This window comes from Pogona vitticeps, chromosome 4 (assembly GCF_051106095.1).
Source record: "Pogona vitticeps strain Pit_001003342236 chromosome 4, PviZW2.1, whole genome shotgun sequence".
NCBI lineage: Eukaryota > Metazoa > Chordata > Lepidosauria > Squamata > Agamidae > Pogona > Pogona vitticeps.
The window spans coordinates 113,392,730-113,410,223 of record NC_135786.1 but is presented as its reverse complement, the minus strand read 5'-3'; the positions used below and the strand labels follow the sequence as shown (position 1 = coordinate 113,410,223).

General features: G+C 41.2%; 1 protein-coding gene across 2 annotated transcripts in view; it reads left to right on the top strand.

Annotated features, from left to right (window-relative positions):
- RGL1 (ral guanine nucleotide dissociation stimulator like 1) overlaps positions 1-17,494 on the top strand; it is a 108,262-nt gene that overhangs the window by 41,602 nt on the left and 49,166 nt on the right. For both annotated transcript variants that reach the window (XM_020795083.3, XM_020795084.3), the window contains exon 4: positions 9,303-9,380. In XM_020795083.3, the coding sequence (XP_020650742.3) occupies positions 9,303-9,380 (78 nt within the window). The remainder of the gene's footprint in view (positions 1-9,302; positions 9,381-17,494) is intronic.

The window sequence follows — 17,494 nt, the reverse complement described above, 5'->3', positions numbered from 1 at the left end:
AACACAAGAGGTGACTCTACACATGGAAATCACCAGATGGGCAATACCGAAATCAGACTGATTATGTTCTCTGCAGGCAAAGATGGAGAAGCTCTATACAGTCAGCAAAAACAAGACCTGGAGCTTATTGTGGCTCTAATCATCAGCTTCTCATAGCAAAATTCAAGCTTAAAGTGAAGAGAGTAGGAAAAACCACTGGGCTAGTCAGATATAATCTAAACCAAATCTCTCATGAATACACAGTGGAAGTGAAGAACAGATTTAAGGAACTTGATTTGGTGGACAGAGTGCCTGAAGAACTTTGAATAGAGGCTCGTAACATTGTACAGGAGGCAGCAACAAAAACCATCCCAAAGAAAAGGAAATGCAAGAAAGCAAAGTGGCTGTCCAAGGAAGCCTTACAAATAGCAGAGAGGAGAAGGGAAACAAAATGCAAGGAAGATAGGGAAAGTTACAGAAAATTGAATGCAGACTTCCAAAGAATAGCAAGGAGAGACAAGAGGGCTTTCTTAAATGAACAATGCAAAGAAATAGAGGAAAATAATAGAAAGGGAAAAACCAGAGATCTGTTCAAGAAAATTGGAGATATTAAAGGAACATTTTGTGCAAAGATGGACATGATAAAGGACAAAAATGGGAGGGACCTAACCGAAGCAGAAGACATCAAGAAAAGGTGGCAAGAATAAGCAGAAGAATTATACCACAAAGATTTAGATATCCTGACAAGCCAGATAGTGTGGTTGCTGACCTTGAGCCAGACATCCTGGAGAGTGAAGTCAAGTGGGCCTTAGAAAGCTTTGCAAACAACAAGGCCAGTGGAGGTGATGGCATAACAGTTGAACTATTTAAAATCTTAAAAGATGAAGCTGTTAAGGTGCTACATTCGATATGCCAGCAAGTTTGGAAAACTCAACAGTGGCCAGAGGACTGGAAAAGATCAGTCTACATCCCAGTCCCAAAGAAGGGCAGTGCCAAAGAATGCTCCAACTATCGTACAATTACACTCATTTCACACGCGAGCAAGATTATGCTGAAAATCCTCAAGGTCGGCTTCAGCAGTATGTGGACCGAGAACTCCCAGAAGTACAAGCTGGATTTCGAAGGGGCAGAGGAACTAGAGATCAAATTGCTAACATGCACTGGATTGTGGAGAAAGCCAGAGAGTTCCAGAAAAATATCTGTTTCATTGACTATGCAAAAGCCTTTGACTATGTGGACTACAGTAAACTATGGCAAGTCCTTAAAGAAATGGGAGTGCCTGACCACCTTATCTATTTCCTGAGAAATCTATACATGGGATACGAAGCACAAGTTAGAACTGGATATGGAACAACTGATTGGTTCAAAATTGGGAAAGGAGTACGACAAGCCTGTATATTGTCCCCCTGCTTATTTACCTTATACGCAGAATACATCATGCGAAAGGCCGGACTCAAGGAATCCCAAGGCGGACTTAGATTGCCGAAAGAAATATCAACAACCTCAGATATGCAGATGATACCACTCTGATAGCAGAAAGTGAGGAAGAATTAAGGAACCTTGTAATGAGGGTGAAAGAGGAGAGTGCAAAAAACGGTCTGAAGCTCAACATCAAGAAAAGTAAGATCATGGCCACTGGAGGTAGTGACAGATTTTACTTTCTTGGGCTCCATGATCACTGCAGATGGTGACAGCAGCCGCGAAATTAAAAGACACCTGCTTCTTGGGAGGAAAGCGATGACAAACCTCGACAGCATCTTAAAAAGCAGAGACATCACCTTGCCAACAAAAGTCTGAATAGTCAAAGCTATGGTTTTTCCTGTAGTGATGTATGGAAGTGAGAGCTGGACTATAAAGAAAGCAGACCGCTGAAGAATTGATGCCTTTGAATCCTGGTGGTGGAGGACACTCTTGAGAGTCCCCTGGACTGCAAGGAGAACAAACCTTTCCATTCTGAAGGAAATCAACCCTGAGTGCTCACTGGAAGGACAGAACCTGAAGCTGAGGCTCCAATACTTTGGCCATCTCATGAGAAGAGAAGACTCCCTGGAAAAGACCCTAATGTTGGGGAAGTGTGAAGGCAAGAGAAAGGGACGACAGAGGACGAGACGTCATTGGACAGTGTCATTGAAGCTACCAATATGAATTTGACCCAACTCCGGGAGGCAGTGGAAAACAAGAGGGCCTGGCGTGCTCTGGTCCATGGGGTCACGAAGAGTCGGACATGACTAAACGACTAAACAACAAAAACACAACCCTAAACCGCCTCAGAGAAAATGACCCACAAATATGAAAATAGGTAATTCTCTGCAGACAGGGCTGGATCAAGGCTATGATTGGCCCTGGACTAGCAGTTGTAATGGGCCCCCAAAACACAAGTGGCTCACATGACATTTCTGTTGACACAGTTAAAGAAAGTTATGTTATGCATGATAACAATGAGCATTCTGCGCATCACAGTGGAACCCTTTCTCCATGCTTTCATGGAAGGAAAATATTCAATCTCCATTCACATGTTTACTGTGGGAAAGGTTTTTCTCAACTGTAAAGAGCCTCTCTGCTAATTTTGCATAGCTGACTTGACCCCACTCTTTATGTCTATACTCAGAAATCTTATGCAGACATCCACAAGAGACCTCCTCAGTATGTGGAGGGGACAAGGATATGAAAAAATGTTTCAAAGTGTGTATTGTGTGGCGAATATTCACTGCACCACTTTAAAAAGAGAGAGACAATTTGCTGCCCAATACATACTCTTCCCCCCCCCCTTCAGCCCCTCCATGGAACTGAGGAAGTGATTAACATGTCAGTATTGTTGAAATAGCTCTCTTCTTAGGCCAGTTCACAATACTGGCAAATTAGAGGAAGAGTCACTTTTCTCTGTTCCCAGTGATCACAGATGCTGGAAATGGACTAAATCAGAGCAATCCTACCCACACCAAAAAAGTAGAACCCCTTGACAAGGGCCAGGAAGTTATGGGTAGGCCTGCTCTGGAGACAATCTGGTTTACTCCAACTATTAGAAAAGGAGGGAACTAAGACCTCCCAGCAGCAATTCAAACAGCAGGCTAAATGCACATTTGATTACACCCTTAGTTGGTTGTAATAGATTAGTGCCAATCTTTGAGCCAAAGTCAGGGAAAGGGTTGTTTCTTCAGATACAATTAAAACAAAAAAGAGATGATGTAGATCTTCTAAGTAAGATATTCCAGAGATAAGGAGGAAAAATAAGAAAGCATATAAGATTTACCACCTGACAAAAAATAAAAGGCATCTGTAAGATTGAGTGAGAATATAAAAAGAAAGGGAAAAGATTACATTGACAAAGGTCTGAAGGAGATGTGCAGATATGAATAAAATTTATATTGAAATCTTGGGAAAAGAAAGCCAGTAATATTAGCATATTGGTATTTGTGATATTTTAATTCCTTGGTATGGCATGATGTTTTGCTTGCAAAGGCATGTAACTTACACAAATAAAGAAATGAAAAAGGAGGCCAATGGATTGTAGAGATATGAATTGAAAAATATTAGTAATGTGAGAAGCAAAGTGGGTTCAGGATATAAAATAGGAGAAACGAAGAAGTTAAGAATAGGAAAACCTTTTTGTGCATTGCAATAACTGATTATAGAGAGTATATGAAAATTCTTCTGTCTCATAGCCATGTGTGTGTGGCATACATACAAAAAAGAAGCCCTTACAAAACAAACATAAACAAAAATTAATACAAGTCCAAATATAAAATGTTTTTAAAAGCATGATTTAAATCTTTTAAAGGCCAAAACTATGGAATTCATAAAAGCCCCATCAACCTGGGAAAAAATCTCTTTGCATGGCAGCAAAAAGAGTGTAAGGTTAAGAACATAAGAACATAAGAAGAGCCCTGCTGGATCAGACCTAGGGCCCATCTAGTCCAGCTTCCTGTATCTCACAGTGGCCCCACCAGATGCCTCTGGTCTATGCAAAGCTGCTTGTGGAGAGGTTTCCATAGTTAAGGCTGCAGTTACTCTTGCACACACTTACCTGTGTTCCATAAGCACATACTCATTGTCACTGCAATAACAAAACAGACAAACCTTTCTCCCCATTTTCCAATATGCCAGGAATTACTGTGGTGGATTCCCATCTTTCATTTTTTAAAAAAGCAAGTCTCTAGCCCTTGTAGAACCAGAGAGGGAAGGCAAAATATCCAGTCACTACTTTTCCCAGCTGTTTTCTACAAAAGAAGAATGTCTGTGAGTTTAGCTAATGATCCCCTCCTAGTTTCTAGATTGCAATGTTGCAATTTGAGGAAAACCTATTTTGTTTGCAGACAAAGTCATTTTTAAGAGCTCCCTGCAAACACAGGAAGCATTTAAGTTCTAGATATTGAGGAGGGTTGTGTGACAAAGTAAAAATATCTGTGGAAAGCAGAATCAAAATCTGTAGTGTCTTAGTATACAGTGGTGCCTCGACTTACGAACTTAATTGATTCTGGAAGATGGGCATGTCGAAATCGTCGTTAAGTTGAAGCACTATTTCCCATTGAAATGCATTGAAATGCAATTAATCTGTTCTGATTGAAGAAAAAAATCACCAAAAAAAATCACTGCAAGACTCACTGGAAACGCGATTAATCTCTTCTGACCAAAGGGGGTGGGGAGGAGAGAAAAGCAATAAAGCGTGCAAGACCCATCAGAAATGCACAGAAAACAAAGGGAGCAGTTTGGAAATGCACAGAAAACAAAGGGACCAGGTTGGAAATGCAAAGAGAACAAAGGGAGCAGTTCGGAAATGCAAAGAGAATAAAGGAAAAAGCAAATGAAGCATGCAAGACCTATCAGAAAGGGGAAAAAACCCTAAAAGCAACTAACCCCCGCAAGACCCATCAGAAATGGGGGGAACAAAAAGCAAACAAACCCCCCAAGACCAATCACAGCACAGAAACATAACGCCCCCAAGCCCAAAACCATGCTGCAAAAACACCCAGAACAGTTTTTTAAAAGCAGAAAAGAGCACCTTATCTTACCAGGCAGCCTCCTCTGATTACACTCACTCTAACCATTGGGGCAGAAGAGCTACAAAGAAGCAGCCTCGTCGCCACCTACAGTTAAAAATTTGAATTTCCCGTGTTTTTTTCCCTGCCTTTTTCTGTTCGTAACTGGAAACTCTGGCCCCAAGTCAAAGCAGGGCTGGTCGTAACTCGAAATGGCTGTAAGTAGGGACATTCATAAGTCAAGGCACCACTGTACTGTAGGATTTAAAGTGCCATTCCGGCTGCAGGAAAGAGAAGAGAGAAGATTTTTAAAAATCCTTTGAACCGATTTTTGCTGTAAATCTTAAACCTCTGGAAAGAGATTTCAGGTAATGACAAGAAATTTGTCACATTCTTTTGGAAGGACTAATTCTATTTCTCCTGGCTGTGTGGTATGGCCCTTTGAACTGTTTATCCACATACCAAATTAAATGGGTCTTAAAGGTAAAAATAAAGGTTTCCCTTGAGATCTAGTCAAGTCGTGCCCAACTCTAGGGTGCAGTGCTCATCCCCGTCTCCAAGCCGTAGAGCCAGCATTTGTCCGTAGACAGTTTCCGTGGTCACATGGCCAGTGCGACTAGACACGGAATGCCGTTTTCTACCCACCAAGGTGGTACCTATTTATCTACTAACATTTACATGCTTTCGAACTGCTAGGTTGGCAGGAGAAATGGGTCTTGCAACCAAGTAAATGTCCATAGGAAATTAATATGCTTGTATTGATTAAGAATTGAGTACTGGAAGAGTTAGTTTCATGGGCTACAACTTCCAAAATCTTTGTGGACATACTGTCTTATGGATTCTGGATATTTTAGTCGTAGTCCTTCATAAAGTAACTTTTCCAATCACTCTTGGTCATCTCATTCCTTACTACAATGTAGCCCTCAGCAGTTAAACAAAACTGCAGCTGTAAGGTGTGTGGTTATAGAAAGGATTTATATTGGATTAAAATGGAATGAGTGAGGACATTGTCTTTAAGGAAGTAGGACACTCGCGTAACTTTGAATTGACACTGACTTTGAAATATACATATACAGTATATTTCTTACACGAAGAAACACTTTTCAAATTTTTCAAGCTGCAGCAAAAACAACAAAGAGCCTTGTGGCATCTTAATGACTTTATTTGTTATAAACCTTCCTGGACTTCTGTCAGAGCCTTGCTCTATTTATTATACACATGTTTGGCTGGGGGGGGGCAGTGGAATGGCACGACATGGAAACGCATGAAGTACAACAAAGGCAAAGCAAAAGCAAGGTGTGCTACTTATATACCGCCCCATAGTGCTTAAAGCACTCTATAGGTGCTTACAATTTAATTATGCAGGCCACAGATAGCAACCTACCCCTGTGAAGTGGGTACTCAGTTTATCTATCTCTGAAGGATGTAAAGCTGAGTCAATCTAGGGCCCCTACCTGACTGTCGGGATCAAGCCCAGATCATGAACAGAGTCTTGGCTGCAGTACTGCAGCTTAACCACTGTGCCACAAGACATTGATCATTACCTTAAATGCGGTCCTTCATCATTAGTAATTGGGTGGTAGCCCAGAGATCTTAGCGTACATGAGCTAATTAACACATGCATTGTCATGGAAAATTAAAATCGGACAAAGTTAAACTAGCTTATTTTCTAATAATAATAAATAACACATCTGATCTATATTTCTGGATAAATCATGTCTTATATTTTCCCCTGTGAGTCCTACAGTTTGACCTTTCTTTCTCCTACATTATTTCTGCAAATCAGATGGCTGTGACTGTGTGTAAATACTGGTGGCAAAGAATGACAGTGATCCAACGAAAATATTATCAGAAGCCTCTAGGCATGAAAAAGTATCCTTGTTTATTTATTTGTATTCCTCAGGAATACATATGGCATTTTACATGGTTCTCTTTCCAATTTATCTTCACAACAACCCTATAAGGTATCTTAATTATGAGAAGTTGACTGGCCCAAGAGAACCAAGTTAACTTTGTGACTGAGCAGAGAATTCTGTAGTCAAATACTTGCACTATATTGACTCCCTCATATCAGAACTAAGTATGTAATAGTGCCACATAGAAAACATCCTGATAGGAAAAAAAATGCAATTACTAATGTACCTGATTTGGCAACCAAAATTTGGAGCACTGGGATATGGCAGTCCTACCTGCAAATCATATTTGAATCATGGCACCAGTGCCTCTTAGTGCTGAGTAAATCACATTCACACAGAGATATTCAACAGAGGAATTTTACTGGAAATGTAAGAAATAAAATGTATTACACATACTGCATTGGAAAATAGGAAAAATTACAGCAGAGCTGTAAAAATAGAGTTAAAATACATTTGCTTCAGATATATTATGGGGAAAATTGACTCAAAGAAAGCAAAACCGACAGGTTGAGAATGTTGCTACTAACTAAAGGAGGGTCCAAACTGGAGAGCAATAAACTTATTTCCTTACCCACATACATATCAAATGGTGGAGAGTTAAATGAGGAAACCACCAGTGTATAGCTGAAGTACTCCTGAAGATAGATTTAGGAGTGGCAGAAATTACCTCTGCTTCATCTTGCTAGACTGCTTCGAACTGGGAAGAATTGTAACTTCTGTTGGAGCAATGCAGAGAAAATGGAAATCTTGGGCAGATTTTCCAGGAGAGGACAGGCTAATAAGTTCCTAGACCAGAATCAGAAATTTAACAGAGAAAGATAGGTTAGTTGGATTCACTGGCTAAATCCTGGGTTGTGAGATTAAGCAAGTGTTTCAGCTAGTTCTGATCCCTGGGAGATTTGGGGCCTTTAGGTGAAGTAAGGTCAGAAGTTGGCAGTGCTTCAGGCAGAAATGGAGAAGGCACATAGACACATACATGGGAATTTTTAAAAGAAACCGCCAGCTTGTCCTCTTTCATGGCTTGGTTTCTGAAAGTGACCAGGCCCACTTGTGAGACTTGTCCACTTCTTTTTCATCCAATTCTGACCTCATCATCAAGGGCATCTACAGATAAAATTGGGGGTAGGGAGTCTATTAATTATGCATGTGGGATGTTGACATGACTATAGTTTTTATCTGTGTGCATTTAAAGAAACATCAAACTTAGGACTTGTCCCAGGGAGGGGACAAGTGCCTTCCTTTGCCCTCCTCCTGCCCACAGACACCCATGCTGATCACAGTCTTGCACACAGGACTGTTCCTTTCTGATTCTGCCAAGGAGCAACAAAACCTCAGGAAAAACAATAGAATGGGCAAGAGATTCCACTAGGCTAGACTATGGCTGGCAATTATCAGAGGATGCTTTGTTTCTAATCTTTCTGGGCCAATAAAGTCAGGATGGAGGTGATTTGTCAGTAGGGTTTCCTGCTGTAACCAGCTCTTTATCAAGGAAGTGTTTGTGCTTATTGTTTAATTGATTGGATTGGTTGCATCTGAGGAACACACTGTGTTGGATAGGCTTCTTGGAATCATAATGTCAGTCATTTTCCATGTCTTGGAGGCTTAGTTGAAAACCTGAACAGCAGGACCTTGTTTTCCCATTTTCTACTCATTTTTTCTTGTTCTGGTCCTGTTGCATCCATAACATTATTCCTTCCAAGCAGATTTATAGATTTAACTAGCATTTCTGTGCAATACATGCATGCATGCATGCACACATATATACAAATGGATGGACGGACAGAAGGATAGACAGATCTAAGCAGGGCTGTTCTTCAAACCTGATTGAATGGTAACACTTGAAAGTAGGTCCATTAAAGTCTGTAGGAGGTTCATCCTAATAAAAGGATAAAAAGAGAGGTGAGAATTAAAATAACAATCCCAAATTAGGAACTTCTGAAGAAAGACCTGTACCCAATGTGGTGCAATGGATAGGATGATGGACTTGGATTCTGGAAATGGAGACCAGTGTTCAAACCCTAGCCTGGCAATGGAAACTCACTGAGGGTGTGGAACTCTTAAAACTGCTCCTTAAATATTTCACTTACTGTGAAACCCCTATTAGGGTTGCTACATGTCATTTTTAACTTGTTAGCACATAACTAGGTAACTAAAGAAGGACCAGTTCCATAGAGGTAACTGTCACACTCCTCCTGGGCGATGAGATTGGAACTGAAGTCTGTGTTTACCTTACAGTGATCAACATAGAACAGAGCAGGCAGAAATGTAACCTATGACGGTGAGGGAAAGTGCTATGCCAGATATCTTTCCCCATTTGTTGTCTCTGAATTGAATGACTCATCTTGTTTAAGTGAATTCTCATTAAATTTTAAAATTGCAAGGTAGATGTTTCCCATCTTTATTTTTAATCACTGTCTTCCTGTTCATTTAGGTATGGAAACCTGGAAAATGCAAACTGTGAAGAGGCAGGGACCAGTAATTCTGCTCACACCAAACCAGAACTCAGGAGGTAAGTGTTGTTTTTCTCTAAACCATATGCTGGCCAGGATTTCTGGGAGTTGAAGTCCAAGAACATCTGTAGGCCCAAGTTTGGGGACCACTGCTCTAAACAACAGAAATCATAGTCAGAATTGAAAGCTGTTTTCTACTCCTTAGAAAACTATACAACAATCAGCATATTATTACATAAGAAAGGCAGCAACTTTGTTGCAACTGTACAGAGGATCACATCTGTGAAATATGAATATACCGTTTTTCCCCAAAAAAGCAGTAGGGCTTATTTTCAGGGGATGCTTTATTTTTTTTTATGTACAACTATCTACGTTTATTCAAATACAGTCGCATCTTCTTGTTGTACAGTTGTGGAGGGTGGGATTTCACTTAACTAGGGGTTATTTTGGTGGTAGAGCTTATATTGCAAGCATTCTGAAAAATCATACCAGGTCTTATTTTCAGGTTAGGTCTTATTTTCAGGGAAACAGGGTAGAAACTGAATGGTGAAAAAGGTAGCCAAACACAGAGATCATAATGTGTTATTGGCGGGGGTGGTGGGGGGAGAGCTACCATCAGCAAAAACCAATGGCCATGTATGATCTTTGTCCAGAGCTAGTGAACTAGATGCTTAAGTCTATCCCACTGAATTAAATGCACTTTGAAAGTGCTTGGATATGGCTCAGCTGTGTTCCCCCTTTTGACCTTTATTCTCAAATGGAATAAAGATGTATTATATTTGTTTGGTGCTAAAGGGCCTGCTGGTTTAAGACCAGGATAGGCATGTGTTGTGGCCTAGCTTCCATTTTTCTGGGTTTGTGGCACTTATGAATAATGGCTGAATGAACAACTGAGTTTTACTGCGTTAAAAGAGATACAGCCTGTCATAGTCCAGGTAGAAACAGTTATTCCGAAACAGGGAAAGGCATTCTTTCTCAGCAAGCCTGAATAATACACACCAGTAGTTTTCACCAACATATGACAGACATATACGACATGCCATTTAAAACAATGAGGTGAGAAGGGAAAGTAATTTCCTAGTGTTGTGTCTGTTTTCAGCTTTTAATTTGTTGTATTTTTTAGTGGTCACATGGTATATATATTGGTGGGACAATGTTTAGAACTCGTATAACTTCATTTCCTTTTATTTTAACTATCATAGCAGGCTACACGGCTCTTTAATTTTGTACCAATTCATTTACTGATTTTTTGGGGGTACTAACCCTCCCTTTGTCCTTTAAAATCCCACCACCACCAAAGTTGATATATTGATAGAGGGGCAGGAACCTTCTCTCCTCCTCTCTTTTTCCCTTCCCTCCTTTAACTCACTCGTCCTCTTTTCTTATTTCCCTGAATATCTCTCCCTCTCAGTTCTTGGCTTACATTTTTCTTTTCCCTTTTGTACAGTGTTGGGAAGAGGAATTGAGTTTTAAAAGACTTGCAAAGTGTTGTGAAGAGCAACGTTTTAAAAAAAGAGAAGGGATGGTCATAAAACACCTTTCTTTACGATTCAAAACAGGAAATATCTCTTCTTTGGCTCAAGCCCTCTTTCACCCACAAGCGAAGGGAAGGCTCTTCTTCTGAGCAGTGTTTGTGGTGATGACTGCTACTAGTGATTTACCGATAAGGTGGAAAGTATACAAACAGGCTGAGGGCCTGGGCGCCTACCCCTGGACCCTTTCTGTCTTTGGACAAGTCTCTCTTGACCATTGTATGTTATCAGTTCAGCCAAATTATTGTAGAAGGCTTTTTCTCCTCTCGAGATCACAGTGGATATACAGTATGTATACAAATTTGTTGGGGAAATTAGTTATTTTAAACATGAAGCATATTTTGCTTTCTGCTTGTTATGAAGTGCAGCATGTAACATGATGTGTAATTTTAAAGTTACAGCTGGCTCTATTTTAGAACATAATCTTTGTGACTAGCTTCAGCCCAGGCTTATCATGTTTTCAAATAACCTTCCTTTAAAGCAGGGGTCCCCAGCCCCCGGTGCACAGCCCAGTGCCGATCCGTGGGCTTCCTGGAACTGGGACGCAGAGATGGATCTCTACCCCTCCACACACACGCATGGTGGACATGTTGTGTGTTAGCGTGGCAAGCCCACCCACAAGCGTGACACACCCACCCGCAAGCATGAAGGTGCCCCACCCCCTGCACACGGAGCCCGTACCCCCCAATAGGTCCGCGGCCCCATAAAGGTTGGGGACCGCTGCTTTAAAGGTCTGTACTCCAGCCATTAAACACACTAGAGTCTAGACCAAGAGGTTAAAGAATGAAACAAATGATATTCTCTTTATTATAAAGTAACAACTTTTAAGGAAACAGATTTCAACATCAACTTTTTCTAGTTACAGCCCAACTGCCCCAAATACAACTTATATCTTCAGTTACATTCTAACTTCTCCCCTTACACTTTAAGGTCAGGTTTCAATGCAGCTCTCTCCAGGCCCCTCCTCCTTCGAACTCTCCTGGATCGGCTGGCTACCTGCCCCCCCCTCCAACGCCTTCTTTCCCCTGATACTATGCAGATCGGTCAAGGTTCTGTCACAGTCCTGCTCTCTTGGGTACAAGTAGTGGTAGCCTATGTGTTTTCCCGGATGGGGCCATATTATGTGGTCAGGCAGGGTTGATGTTCAAAAAGAAAACTATGCAGGGGGTGGGTTCCAACTTGTCTCAGCTCCTCCCTCAACACAGAATTGCTTTTTTACAGAAAGGAGACAAGAGATGTAGCAGTGAGAACTTAGAAAAATCTTAACTGGCTTTCCCTGACCATCAACGATCCCTCTAATTTTTAGCCCTGCTGGGCAGGCCTCTGCCCATCGCATGCTCGACTTTGCCCCCATGTGTGCATGACTTCAGCCCCCAATGCAGGGTTCTGTTGCTACCAGAACCAAAGGGGCTGAAACGATCGCTGTGGGTTCATGGAGGTGAAGGAACCCTGTGTAGGGGGGGCAAAGTTGTGCTCGTGCAGGGAGGTACCTTTGAGGGAACCTTGCTGACCACGTATGAAATGAACAGCTTCTCTTCACTTCTTCTTTACTTTCTTTCCTGTGTGAGGTTTTAGATTGTGAACTCCTAAGAAGACTCTCCTGACTTTTGATCCTGCACAGTAAGGCCCATGCACATCAATAGTGCTGTGTGCTATTTCAATAGTTTAGTCATAAATAATCAGATTGAGGGTACCTAAGAGATAAGGTATTTGAATATTAATTTTATCAAAGAATAGTGGAACTGGAACATTTAGAGTGTATTTATGAAAGAGGGTTCATTCTCTCTCTCAGTTCTTTTAAATCAGGATCCCTCCCCCCCCCCCCCAGGTCTCCTGTTAGCTCTGTTATTTGGCTTGTAGAGTACAGTGTCATTTTTCAGTTTTATATAAATAAATGCATCAGAGGAATGGATTTGGGGGAACCACTGAACGAATGCAAAAGAAGTAAAAGGAGATTGGCTGAAGTTTTTGTGTCCTTGGAAACCCACAGTGGGATGAGTTTTGTTTGGGCTGATGCCCAAACAAAATGATGCCCTTTATTTCTAGTAAAGGGTAAAATAACAAAAGAAACTTGTGGTTGACCTGAGGAGACAGAGGGCCAAATGGTGGCAATTAAGAAAATTGGGAAAATAAGAAAGATTATGAAAACAAGCTGAATTGTTTACAGGATGAAAAACAAGGAGAAAGTTGAGAAATGAGAAAAGGAGTTGGAGTACAGTCCACATAAAAGCAAATATAAGGAAGAGGTTTACCACAACATACATCTTTATGCTTAGAGGACATAACTCTGATGGAAAGCTTGGCTAGTAGTACATTGGTTAGAATTTTGGGGAAACCGGAAACTGTAAAGAGGCTTAAGTTTTATGCATGGCAGTATATTTCATGATAGTGATCACAATTCTGTATAGAGATTTGAATGGCTTCCCTGTGCATTCTGACGTAATGATTGCTGGTGTTGTCCAGTATTTCGGTATTTTGAAATAGAATTTCATGTCCAGTTTGTTTTAGGGCATGTTCAGCTACTGCAGATTTTTCTGGTTGTTTTAGTCTGCAGTGTCTCTTATGTTCTTTTATTCTGGTGTGGATGCTTCGTTTTGTGGTTCCAGTATATACCTGGCCACAACTGCAAGGTATCCGGTATACTCCTGCCGTGATGAGGGGGTCCCTTCTGTTCTTTGCTGACTGTAACATGTTTTGTATTTTTGTGGTGGGCTTGAATACTGTTTGTAGGTTGTGTTTTTTCAAAAGTTTCCCCATGCGGTCCGTGACCCCTTTGATGTATGGCAGAAATACTTTGTTTGTGGGTGGCTGTTTTTCTTCTTCAGTTCAGTGTTGTTTTCTTGGCTCTTGTGATTTCATTCTTGGAATAGCCATTTGCCTGTAGGGCCCAATTCAGATGGTTGAGTTCAGTGCCAAGAAACTGAGCTTCACAGTTCCGATTTACAGGGTCTACCAGTGTTTTGATTATGTTAGGGTGTTCTTTATCAGTGTGAACAGGGATACTACATCAAAGCTGATCAGTTTGTCCCCAGGGTTGAGTTTTAGGGTGCTGATCTTGCTTATGAAATGTCCTGTGTCTTTGATGTAGGATGAGGTTTGTCCAATGTGGGTCTATAGGAGGGTTGCTAGGTGTTTGGCTAATTCATATGTTGGGGAGCTGATGGCACTTACAATGGGCCTGAGTGGGATTGAATCCTTGTGGATTTTGGGGAGTCCGTATAGTCTTGGTGAGAGAGCTTCTGTCTTGCAGATTCGTTGAAGGACGTTGGGGTGCAGGGAGGAACTCCTGATCAGTATGTTTGTTTTGTGATTTTGTTGGTTGGGTCTCGTTTCAGTTTTCTGTAGGTGGTGGAGTCTAGAAGTTCTCTGATTTTGTCCTGTATTCTTCTGTTTCCATGATTACTGTGGTGTTGCCTTTGTCTGCTGGCAGGATCATGATGTCCGGGTCTGAATTCAGGGACTTGATGGCTTTTTTCTCCTTTCTTGTTATGTTGCTTTTGGGGTTTTTTGCTTTCCATAGGATCCTAGACATTTCCCCTCTTATTTCCTCTGCTTTTTCTTCTAGAAGATGATATAATGCTGATTCCACGTTGGCAATGATGTCTTCCACAGGAATTTTACTGGGTGTGACTGCAAAATTTCCTCCTTTGCTTAAGACTGAGGTTTCTTCTGGGGAGAGTAGGTGTCCCAATAGGTTGATGATGATGCGCGTGGTGTCTAGTGTAGATTTCTGTTGGCTTGTTTGGCATTTGTTGAATTTCTGTTTTTTCTGGCTGTGTGGTCCACCATTTCCTTTTCCATCTTTTTGTAAGAGAGGGTATCAATCTTGCCCCAATCTTGACTTCTCATATTTTGGCTGATAGTGATGTGTAGGCCTAGTAGTCCTTTGTCTGTAGAGTACAGTTATTTGCGGGTTGTGTAGATTCTTTCCCGTAGGAGGGCATGTTCCAGGCAGTCGTAGATGCAGCTGGCTTGTGGGGAAATGAACCTGTCCTATAGGTCCACGGTAACCTCACCAACCTCTTACATCACCCCTAAAACCTACCCACCCAGGGGGAGGGGCTGGGTTGATTCTTGACCCTTTGTCCCACCTCAGGGTACTTATACTAATATTGGAGTGAACCTTTGAACTCTTCTGTGGACATACAATAGCTGTGCTCCTTATGCAGGTGAAGTCCCATATTTTTTTTTCCTCAACCTCCAAGATATATAAAAAAGGTGGAGATGTCTGATAGCATGTACATCTATTTGGGCATCAAACAGACATATTTTTTCCACAACTGTACATTACATAGAATCATAGAAAAGTGAAGTTGGAAGGGGCCTACAAGGCCATCAAGTCCAACTCCCTGCTCAATGCAGGAATACAATCAAAGCATATTTCCCAGATGATTATCTAAGTTGTTCTTGAAACTTAGAACCTTTTAGGTTGGAGACAGGTGGTATCTTTTGAGCAAAGGGCACATTAGTGTCCTGGCAAAGCTTCTTTGTTCCTGTCAGAAGCACCAGAGTACAATTAATGAATAGATAATTTTCATCCAGTGAGGAGCATCAATGAGCATTTGGGGCAGCTAGCATCAAATCTTTCAAGGGCATAGGGTCCATTGACAGAGGTGTGAAGTTGTCTGCTCCCTTTTGCACCCACAAAGGACTGTGTTGGTGCAAGAGCCTGATTTTCTGAGGTTCACTTTGGTTCTAGCATTCAGAAAAGGGGACAGGTATTAAATGTTTACTGTTATTTTGCTAGCTTTATTGACGTATTTCTTGTTTAACCAGTACTTTTCTGCTGTCTTTTAAAATGCTTCAGTCCTCACAATGTTTTCTTTAGAGCTTAAACAGTTTCACAATACTGGATTTTTTAGGCTCTTATTTTCTTTGTGTTTCTTGTTCTAATGGGAAAAACGCATATTTAGCGTCCATTTGTGTTTGCTTACTGAAAGTGCACCTGTTCATGTTAAATTTTTCTAATTGTGATGACTCTGAATTATACTAGGGTTAGTCACACCTGCTCTAACATCTCTTATGTTCAATAATACTGTACAGTCCAACAGGTTACAAGTGGCTTACAAGTGACCAATATAGTATGCAAGGACTTTAAAATTCAGGCAAATCTTTAAACTTTTAAAATCAATATTCAAAATATTTTCGGAGGTTAGGTTTCAGATTTCACTAATGATAGTATGAATTAGAATGTGACTGTCAATCTTTTTACACCAAAGGGTTGTCAGTCATTCTGCATTCACTCCCCCTCTACTCCCTGCTCCTGTACTGAAATACATGGCTCCATTTTGGGTGGGGAAAGACAGACAGAGAAACATGGGAAGCACCCAGCAATTGGGGGGGGGGGGGAATTACCACTCGATCACTGCCAGCAGTTCCAGTCCCAGAAGCTGTGATTTTTATTTTTATTTTTTTACTATTAAAGCCTTCCCTCCTCCCTCCATCCCAAGGCTCCTAAAGGCTTTTCCTGGACAAAAGGAAGCCATAGGGCGCTTAAGAACCAGAGGGGCATTGGAAACATTATGTGAGTTTAAATTAAATGTTTCCAGCACCCAATTCTTGTTATGACAGCCAAAGTTATGCCAACAAGATTTTTTTAAATTTTTCTTTTCCCTTTTGTGCAGCATTGGAAGGAGGAAGTGGATTTCAAAAGACTTGCAAAATAGATGGGTGGTAAACAAACAAACAAACAAAACAAAACAAACAAACAAACAAACAAATAAGAGCTGGGTTAAAAAAAGAGAGAAGACATTAATGCAATGCCAATTTCTTCACAATTCAAAGCAGGAAATGCTCCTTTCTCCACTGAAGCCCTCTTTCAGCCATGTGGGGAGAAGCTGTCTCCTAAGCAATGTATTCATGTTGTTTTTATTTTGGCAGTGACTGCTACTAGCCAATTTGTCAATATCACTTTAGTCACCATCATCATCATCCTCCCCTCCATGTTGAGCATAGCTCTGAAACTCACTGTGTGCTTCAGTAAGGTTGAGAGCTATGCTTGAAGGGTCCCCCGAGCCAAACAGGTCTCAGCTGAGAAGCCAAACCAACTGTGTCTACCAACCATCATTATGATGAGGGGAAATAAACAGAAATCCATACTGGATCGGTTGTCACCTGAGTCAGCAAGGACCGCGTCAGATGCTATAGCCCCTGGGCATCTGGTGACAAATGGGCTACAGGGCACAGCACAACCTGTTGAGGGACCCAGACAGGTTGCTAGAAAGCTACTAGAACAACATACATGCAAAACTTGGACTCTTGCCAAAAATCGAGAAATTATGAGATGTTATTATGAAGCAAACAGCCTGTGGTTTACTGCTAGGTTTACTGCACAGTTTGATTGCTGTGTAAATATCTCTGTTCTACAGTCTATTGTTACTTGTGAGAAGTCTTTTCAGGTTGGGTGACTGCCTGTATTCAAGTATAGGCATCCCACCAAAAGACTCAAGGGAGACATTAATGTCGTGAATTGATGATCCCTCTGAGTGTTTTTAGTTGGGGACTGTAGGTAGCAGCTAGCAGTCTTCTGCTGTTATCTATTTTGGACTTGTCCTATAGATTGTTCCTAGTTACCAGTCTAGCCCTCTTCATCTGTTTTTTCACTTCATCAGGTGAGTATGGCAGTCTGAGATATGCCTTGT